Source organism: Oncorhynchus gorbuscha, linkage group LG01 (genome assembly GCF_021184085.1).
Source record: "Oncorhynchus gorbuscha isolate QuinsamMale2020 ecotype Even-year linkage group LG01, OgorEven_v1.0, whole genome shotgun sequence".
Taxonomy (NCBI): Eukaryota; Metazoa; Chordata; class Actinopteri; order Salmoniformes; family Salmonidae; genus Oncorhynchus; species Oncorhynchus gorbuscha.
This window is the reverse complement of record NC_060173.1, coordinates 109,834,019-109,844,238: the sequence shown is the minus strand read 5'-3', so window position 1 is coordinate 109,844,238 and position 10,220 is coordinate 109,834,019. Positions and strand designations below refer to the sequence as shown.

The 10,220-nt window shown below is 39.0% G+C and overlaps 1 protein-coding gene across 2 annotated transcripts in view; it reads right to left on the bottom strand.

Moving 5' to 3' along the window:
* Nucleotides 1-690: 690 nt before the first annotated feature.
* Nucleotides 691-10,220, bottom strand: part of LOC123992186 (glycophorin-C-like) — a 61,217-nt gene continuing 51,687 nt past the window's right edge. For both annotated transcript variants that reach the window (XM_046304906.1, XM_046297262.1), the window contains exons 3-4: nt 2,764-2,805; nt 691-1,770 (exon numbers count right to left, since the gene is read on the bottom strand). In XM_046304906.1, coding sequence (XP_046160862.1) covers nt 1,574-1,770; nt 2,764-2,805 — 239 coding nt within the window. In that variant the 3' untranslated portion in view covers nt 691-1,573. The remainder of the gene's footprint in view (nt 1,771-2,763; nt 2,806-10,220) is intronic.

Sequence of the window (10,220 nt, the reverse complement as noted above, 5' to 3'; positions counted from 1 at the left end):
TAGCATTTTTTTAAATGAAGAACTATACAAATGATACATTTGAAACAATATTTATAGTCTATTCACACACCTGTGCGTCAGTCTAATTAACATAAGAAAATCAAAATCAGTCATCTACAGTTTGGCTGCATCTCAATCCACGGTATCTATCTATCTGTCGGCCTTTCGCATCTGCGCTGGAAAGTGGCAGAGCTACAGCCCTGTTTGTCAGAGCAGGACACGTCCCAAAAATCGCTCTTCTCATGGAAACGTTTGTAGTGTCCGAACGGTTTGGCCTACTAACTAATATAACCAAATAGAAAGATGTAAAGATGAGACTCTCACGAACACGATGATGTTCTCCTCTATGACCCACAATGGGGACTCATCTGAAGTTGGTACCGCCAATGTGCCAACTTCTGTCTGTAGCGTCCAAACCATTTTGGCTACAAACTATGGACACAAGTGCCATGGGACTCGTCTGAAGGTCACCAGGTACTGGTTAAAAATGAATGGACGTAAGGAGGTAGTTTTGTCCCAACAAACAAATAAAAGGGATAAATATGTGTCCAAAAAACTAAAATATTTCCCGAGCTTTCTTATATCTCCTAGATTTAGGACAGACTCTTCAAAACCTTATTCCTTCAAAAACCAATTATGACTGTCTTTTTTGCAATTGATGATGATGTTATTTAATGAGTCTCCATGGGCTGTAGTCGTAAAGATCAAATTCAATACTGTATCATATATTTTTTAAACATATTTTTGGGGGGATACCTACAGGTATCCTAAAAATTTAAATCCAATAGATAAATGATCCATGGTATGACATCTTAAAACAATTCCATATGTTTACATTTGACATTTAAGTAATTTAGCAGAGTCTCTTATGCAGAGCAACTTACAGTAAGTGCATTAACCTTAAGATAGCTAGGTGACACAACCACATATCACAGTCAAATAAACAGGATATTAACATTCCATTGTAGCTAAATTATTGATATGTAGCATTTAGCAAAAATAAACACATTTTTATACACATCTAAAATCAATGAATTAAAAAATCTGAGAACAGTAATATTTTACACACACATGTATAAGCAATCATTTCTGATGAAAAAACATAAATGTGAAAAATTGGTGGATATAACATTTTGGAAATCAACTCTTCAAATATAGCCTCCTAATAGCAACGTCAATGTTTTGTATCTATCTGTTAGGTGATATGCCAAATATATTAAAGAGGAAAACTGGTAGGGGGGGGGAGAATACTGATTTAATATTATTGTTATTAAGATGCATCTTTGGTAAATTGTTGTCTATTCAATCACTGATCAGAGTCTCATCAAGTGCCAGTCTCATCAGGAAAAGAGACCTTTAGCCAGTCTCTTCAGGAAAAGAGACCTTTAGCCAGTCTCATCAGGAAAAGAGACCTTTAGCTATAGAAGCATATAATCTTTAACTGAAAGGGCACTATTCACTTAAGTATAGCAAGGTCATTTTCATCCAGTCTCCAGACTTTCTATTCTCCAACCCCAAAATACCTAGGGTCCATAGCCTAAAGTCCACTGTAAACAGCAGGGGACGCCACTGCTCAGATAAAGTACTCCTTCTTGCTCTCGTCCATGGCATCCTGCAGAGCCGGGTCGCCCCGGAGCGCCGCATCCGCTGTTTCGGCAAACTCAGTGCCCTTGGCCTCGTTGGTGTGGTAGGTGCCCTTGTGCCGGTACATATAGCGAATTACTACAACCGCCAGGCACACCAACACCAGGACCACAGCAGCAATGACAGCTGCAAATAGAGATGAGAATGTTATAGCAAGGACTTTTGCCTCACAATGACAATGGCAAAATACAATGGGGATGGTTTTGACAATAGCCCACGATTCTGCACAGGTAGGACTTTGACCTTGAAGTGTCATTGATCTTTGAAATGGCAAGGTCATTGGAATGTATGAGGATCAGAAGAAGACTGCTCCTTGATTAGTTGGTAAATACCAACCCAAAAGGGATATACATCTCTAAAATACACATCAAGCTCCAACCTGCCAACAGAGTGCAGTACAAAACAAAGTTTGTTTTGTAGTGTTCAGAGATTACAGGCCTAACCAGGGTGTACAGGCCTAACCAGAGTGTACAGGCCTAAACAGCTGTTTCTCTGTTATTTTCAATTAAGAATTGTTCAATCAAAGTTCAACGTGATGGTTTGCCAACAGTGAATATTAGCAGTACTCTGATAGGAGGACAGTTTGTCCTACAGTGAACCGTTAAGTTTGAAAGAACTGCCTGAGGCAGAAAACCACAACTTGTGAAGATGTTTTGTGACTTAATTGTCTATTTTGTAGAATGCCAGTCTCTTGGTAATAAAAAGGCAGTTTCAGGCTAGATTCTGATTTGAACACATTACTGGCAGAAGAAGAACAGTGTCTTTTTAAATGCATATTTCGTGGTCTGTTACAGCTGTTGCCAGACAACGGCAATATTTTGTGCCATAAAAATAACAGTAGCATTACATTTTAAATTTGGCCCGTTGGTTTACTGACTTCAAAAAATGGCTTTATATAGCTCTGTTCCGAAACATTTAGCAGACTCTGCTTGCTATCTGAAAGAAAGAGAAAAGAGATGTCTTTGTGTTGCATGCATCACATCATTAAATTTAGGGGGATGTCTGCCTCCAGCATCAAATCTATCAGCAACATCGATGTGGATGAGGTTTGCAGAGGGAGGCAAGGCATGGAAGGCCTTTGAATGTTCTGAACATGAGAGGAGCTCTATTATAACTCACCACCTAGTATGGCATCCAAGTATCCATCGTCCACATCGTAATCTAAGAAGGCAAAAATAAAGGGTGTTTTCAGATCATGTGCTAATATACTTTAGGTTACATACATAAGTTACATACAGTACAGTGTGTCGTTATTTATGCCATGTATCTTGAACCACATTCATATTTATTTTCCCCAGACTTTTTTTAACATGTGACTCTTTCAGGAGAGTTGTTATAGACAGCTGTCTCCCTGGTGTGTGTGCAGAGAGGTTTTTTGTATCTGTCACCAGGGGACAGACAAAACTCTCATTGGAGAAAGTGATTAAAGGTCATCATGAATTATAGCGCATGCAACATCTGCCCGCCTTGACTTGACTTTCTCTGAAGGACAGTGAAAGAGTCAGTCAGCCAGAGACGAAACTATGTCATCTATAAAAACGCAACGTGAGATCCAAAATGGAGGTCGATCCTCGCAAGCTTGAGAGAGTGCTATAGCTAAAGAAATATATATATTTTTCATTACTTCCCCGAAGTGCGCAATTAAAAGGCAGCCTCATTAATGCCTAATCACCCAAAACATCTAGGTGTTCGCCCACTCATTAGATCCTCATCACAATGCAATGTTTACAATGTGGACATATTCTCAGCAAATAAAGGGGCATTACAGAACCTGTCCATTTGGCACGAAGGGAGAGAAATTAAACAACAGATCCTAGTGTGTACTGTAGTTACAGCCTAAGCGAAGCAGCAATGCATGCTGGGAAAGGGACAATTCTAAACATGACCATGGGTGTGGCTCTTTCAGAAACTAAATCACAATATTTTTCTTCAATTCAGTAAAAAACGAAGAGCTTTAGGACTATGGACATTGACAAATGCTTGCCTGTTCCAGGTGGCCTCGATATGCATGCATGAATCCCAGAACCGTCATTAACTCTTGATTGGCTATTTTAGATGCAGACTCACAGACCCTCTCTGCTCCTTGGACTGCATAACATTATTCAGAATGCGAAAACTCAAAACACATAATCGAAAAATGAACCCACCACCAGTAGTTATGAAGGCTGCTACTACTGTACACTCAGACCTGTGAATGTACTGGAATAGCAGGCAGGACTTGGTTGTGGAATGCAGAGCAAGAGTAAGAAGACAATATTACTTTCACTCCAGAAACGTTTAATCAACGTTTAATCAACGTTTAGTCTCCTCACTGTCTTACTTTTGTAGTAATAGTTGCTGAAACAATATTTTGTTACATAATTACACAACAGGTATAACTGATATACTTCTTACAAAATGGCGGTAGGCAATGTTGCTCAATATTTCGTTACAAAACTGCACTCTTTCAACATACCCAGAAGGACTGTAACAACTGTAATCGCTGCCAAAGGTGATTCCAAGGGTGTGAATACTTACACTACCAGTCAAAAGTTTTAGAACACCTACTCATTCAAGGGTTTTTCTTTATTTCTACTATTTTCTACATTGTAGAATAATAGTGAAGACATCAAAACTATGAAATAACACATATGGATGGCATCGTGTAGTAACCAAAAAAGTTTTGAACTAATCAAAATATATTTGTGATTCTTCAAAGTAGCCCCCTTTGCCTTGATGACAGCTTTGCACACTCTTGGCATTCTCTCAACCAGATTCATGAGGTATTCACTTGGAATGTATTTCAATAAACACGTGTGCCTCGTTAAAAGTTCATTTGTGGAATTTCTTTCTTTCTTAATTTTTTTGAGCCAATCAGTTGTGCTGTGGCAAGGTAAGGGTGCTATACAGAATGTAGCCCTATTTGGAACAAAGACCAAGTAAATATTATGGCAAGAACAGCTCAAATAAGCAATGAGAAACGACAGTCCATCATTACTTTAAGACATGAAGGTCAGTCAATCTGGAAAATTCCAAGACCTTTTAAAATTCCTTCAAGCGCAGATGCAAACTCCATCAAGTGCTATGATGAAACTGGATCTCATGAGGACACCCACAGGAAAGGAAGACCCAGAGTTACCTCTGCTGCAGAGGATAAGTTCATTAGAGTTAACTGCACCTCAGATTGCAGCCCAAATAAATGCTTCACATTGTTCAAGTAAGAGACACATTTCAACCAACTGTTCAGAGGAGACTACGTGAATCAGGCCTTCATGGTCGACACCAATTAGAAGAAGAGACTTGCTTGGGCCAAGAAACACGAGCAATGGACATTAGACCGGTGGAAATCTGTGCTATGATCTGATGAGTCCAAATATGAGATTTTTGGTTCCAACCACCGTGTCTTTATCAAAGTTGCCCATCCCTGGTAACTATCCAGTGTTTCCAGATTTTTATTAAATATTACTTATAATTAATTACAATATGAGTGAAGGAATTTTCCTTACAAATGTGTATTTACTAAGTATGTTAAAAAGCTGTTTTTCTGTGTTGGAATGGTGTAGGCATACCCCAACAACAGAATGGTGTGGGCATACCCCAACAACAGAATGGTGTGGGTGTATACTGGTAATAAACTAATAACAATATTCATGCGAGTAGGCTGCTAATTGGCCAGGTCATCCTCCTTTACTGATGAAATAGCAATCATTTTTTAAATGGTCTGTTTGAGATACAAGTTTGAGGTGGGGTTTTTGAAGTGTTTAATTTCTCAAATTTGTGCTTTGGCAACAACATCTTTAGTTAACAGAATATGAACTTTTAAAAGTGAGATTTTCACTAGACAGTTACTTCAAGTTGCTACTAAGATGCTTGGTGAACTTCAGAGGCAGGCAGGCAGCCTATCCTATCCTATTTTAAAAGCAAAAATATATCCATCTGTAATTCAGGGTAAGTGAACGGGTTAACAGGTTAACTCTGCATAGCCAATGTGAGTAAGACCTTTAAACAGGTTAATATTCGGAAGGCCGTGGGGTCAGACTGAATATCAGGATGACCAGCTGGCAAGTGTCATTTTCAAACTCTCCCTGACCCGGTCTATAATACCTACGTGTTTCAAGCAGACCACCAGAGTCCCCGAACCTAGAAATGCCAAGGTAACCTGTCTAAGTGATTATCGCCCTGTAGCACTCACATCTACAGCCATGAAATGCTTTATAAAAGGCTGATCATGGCTCACATCAACACCGTCATCCCAGACACTCTGGACCTACTACAATTCGCATACCGCCTCCTCAGATGACGCAATCTCTATTGTATTCCACACTGCCCTCACCCACTTGGATAAAATGAATACATATGTAAGAATGTTGTTCATTGATTACAGCTCAAGATTCAAAACCATAGTCCCCTCCAAGCTCATCACCACGCTCAGGACCCTGGTACTAAAAACCTCCCTCTGCAATTGGATCCTGGAATTCCTGATGGGCTGCCCCCCAGGCAGCGAGGGTAGGTAACAACACATCCGCCATGCTGCCCATCAACATTGGGGCCCCTCAGGGGTGCGTGCTTAGTCCGCTCCTGTACTCCCTATTTACCCACGACTGCGTGGCCACACATGACCATGACACCATCATCAAGTGCTGACGAAACGATGGTGGTTGGACTGATCACTAGGGATTAACACCGGGATTGTCCTGGGACCACTATTCACATTTCCTGAAAATATTATATGACAAGACCCAGGAAATTACATAGCCCGAGCCCAGGCCTAGTCCAACATTACAGAAATGAAATGAGCCTGAACACGAAAAAAAGCCACATTTCTAGAAAACAATAGGCTATAGGTATTTAAACTGGTGCCACCTCAGCTGGCAGTGGAGTGAGGAGATGAGGAAAAATAGTTTGCTTATATATTAGCGGATCAGAACATTGTGCTAGCATGTTATACAAGTGGATTTTTATCTTCAGCCTGTCCTACTCCCTACTAAAAGCCTGTGTCTGATAATAAATCAATGTTATTTTATTTCACTTAATCTCTTTGTATATTTGGTTAATTAACCTTTGGCTGGACAAGTGGAAGTGGTAGCTAATTGATTTGTTTGCTCATCTCTCACTGATCAGAAACATTTAGCATGCTATAATGTAGTCTATATCACTGATCAGAAACATTTAACATGCTATAATGTAGTCTATATCACTGATCAGAAACATTTAGCATGCTATAATGTAGTCTATATCACTGATCAGAAACATTTAGCATGCTATAATGTAGTCTAAATCAAGTGTTCATCTCTCACTGATCAGAAACATTTAGCATGCTATAATGTAGTCTATATCACTGATCAGAAACATTTAGCATGCTATAATGTAGTCTATATCACTGATCAGAAACATTTAACATGCTATAATGTAGTCTATATCACTGATCAGAAACATTTAGCATGCTATAATGTAGTCTATATCACTGATCAGAAACATTTAACATGCTATAATGTAGTCTATATCACTGATCAGAAACATTTAGCATGCTATAATGTAGTCTATATCACTGATCAGAAACATTTAGCATGCTATAATGTAGTCTATATCACTGATCAGAAACATTTAACATGCTATAATGTAGTCTATATCACTGATCAGAAACATTTAGCATGCTATAATGTAGTCTAAATCAAGTGTTCATCTCTCACTGATCAGAAACATTTAGCATGCTATAATGTAGTCTATATCACTGATCAGAAACATTTAGCATGCTATAATGTAGTCTATATCACTGATCAGAAACATTTAGCATGCTATAATGTAGTCTATATCACTGATCAGAAATATTTAACATGCTATAATGTAGTCTATATCACTGATCAGAAACGTTTAGCATGCTATAATGTAGTCTATATCACTGATCAGAAACATTTAGCATGCTATAATGTAGTCTAAATCAAGTGTTCATCTCTCACTGATCATAAACATTTAGCATGCTATAATGTAGTCTATATCACTGATCAGAAACATTTAGCATGCTATAATGTAGTCTATATCACTGATCATAAACATTTAGCATGCTATAATGTAGTCTATATCACTGATCAGAAACATTTAGCATGCTATAATGTAGTCTATATCACTGATCAGAAACATTTAGCATGCTATAATGTAGTCTAAATCAAGTGTTCATCTCTCACTGATCAAAAACATTTAGCATGCTATAATGTAGTCTATATCACTGATCAGAAACATTTAGCATGCTATAATGTAGTCTAAATCAAGTGTTCATCTCTCACTGATCAGAAACATTTAGCATGCTATAATGTAGTCTATATATATATAATATATATAATATATGCCATTTAGCAGACGCTTTTATCCAAAGCGACTTACAGTCATGTGTGCATACATTCTACGTATGGGTGGTCCCGGGGATCGAACCCACTACCCTGGCGTTACAAGCGCCATGCTCTACCAACTGAGCTACAGAAGGGTTATCACTGATCAGAAACATTTAGCATGCTATAATGTAGTCTATATCACTGATCAGAAACATTTAGCATGCTATAATGTAGTCTATATCACTGATCAGAAACATTTAGCATGCTATAATGTAGCCTGAATCAAGTGTATTTTGTATGTGTATCTATTGAGTCACGTGGTAGCCTTACTGTATATAGTATAAAGCCTTATATAGAACCTGGGCTATTTGCCTATTGTCCCAATCTCACTAAAACTCCAAATACTAACTCCTGTGGTGCACGAAAATTCCTAACTTTATTCTGTAATCCATACGTTGCGTACTATGCATGTCAAAATACCACTGTAACATGTCCACCTCCTCATATTGCTGCCCATAACATGAGAGCTTCGGTAGATAATGTGTGATCATAAAACTGTATGAGACTAGATGTGCATATAACAGAGTTGGTCCCTAATACTTTGATATTTTTAAACTATTTCCACTTTTCATCTTCCCGTTATCTGTATAATCATCAACTTGATTTTACCAAGTGGGAGATATTCTGTCATTCGTTGGAGGTTATCTAGCAAACATAGCAACTTTTTGTCAGTTGACTTTTGTTTGACTGCCATTAGAAAGTTTGAAAGAATCGTCAACGCTATCGCCTACACAGGGTGTGCTCTGTGCGTCCTGTGTGTCGAAAGATAGCCTAGGCCTACAGCTGAAAATGTGCTGAATTAATTGAGTAACATGATAACGCTCGGAATGAATGGCCTGTTTCGCAATTCACAACATTGTCATTGGCGATCAAATGTACTCTTATTACTAAATATTACTTTCACTTTATCAATCTTTACATAGTGGCGCAGCCGGCAATGTGGTGCAGCGACAATCTTATTTGGGGAGAAGCCTGGCATAGTGCCCATATCTTGGTTTTAAACGCTTTAAATGACTCTGTGCACACACACTGGAGTCTATCCACACGCCTACACATACATAACATGCACACACATGCATAATGACGCCACACACACACCGGAGTCTATCCACACGCCTACACATACATAACATGCACACACATGCATAATGACGCCACACACACACCGGAGTCTATCCACACGCCTACACATACATAACATGCACACACATGCATAATGACGCCACACACACACCGGAGTCTATCCACACGCCTACACATACATAACATGCACACACATGCATAATGACGCCACACACACACCGGAGTCTATCCACACGCCTACACATACATAACATGCACACACATGCATAATGACGCCACACACACACTGGAGTCTATCCACACGCCTACACATACATAACATGCACACACATGCATAATGACGCCACACACACACTGGAGTCTATCCACACGCCTACACATACATAACATGCACACACATGCATAATGACGCCACACACACACTTTCACACTCACCACGTGCGCTGATGCTACTGCTCCAATGTGGAAGACACATTTCAGTTGATTGTATTCAGTTGTACAGTGTATTCGGAAATTATTCAGACCTCTTGACTTTTTCCACATTTTGTTACATTACAGTCTTATTCTAAAATTGATTAAATAAATGTTTTTCAATCCACATACAATACGCCATAATGATTTACTCCCTGTATATAGCCGTATTATTAACTGGTACTTCCTGTATATAGCCATGTTATTACCTATTACTTCCTGTATATAGCCATGTTATTACCTGGTACTTCCTGCATATAGCCATGTTATTACCTATTACTTCCTGTATATAGCCATGTTATTACCTGGTACTTACTGCATATAGCCATGGTATTACCTGGTACTTCCTGCATATAGCCATGGTATTACCTGGTACTTCCTGCATATAGCCATGGTATTACCTGGTACTTCCTGCATATAGCCATGGTATTACCTGGTACTTCCTGCATATAGCCATGGTATTACCTGGTACTTCCTGCATATAGCCATGGTATTACCTGGTACTTCCTGCATATAGCCATGGTATTACCTGGTACTTCCTGCATATAGCCATGGTATTACCTGGTACTTCCTGCATATAGCCATGGTATTACCTGGTACTTCCTGCATATAGCCATGGTATTACCTGGTACTTCCTGCATATAGCCATGGTATTAC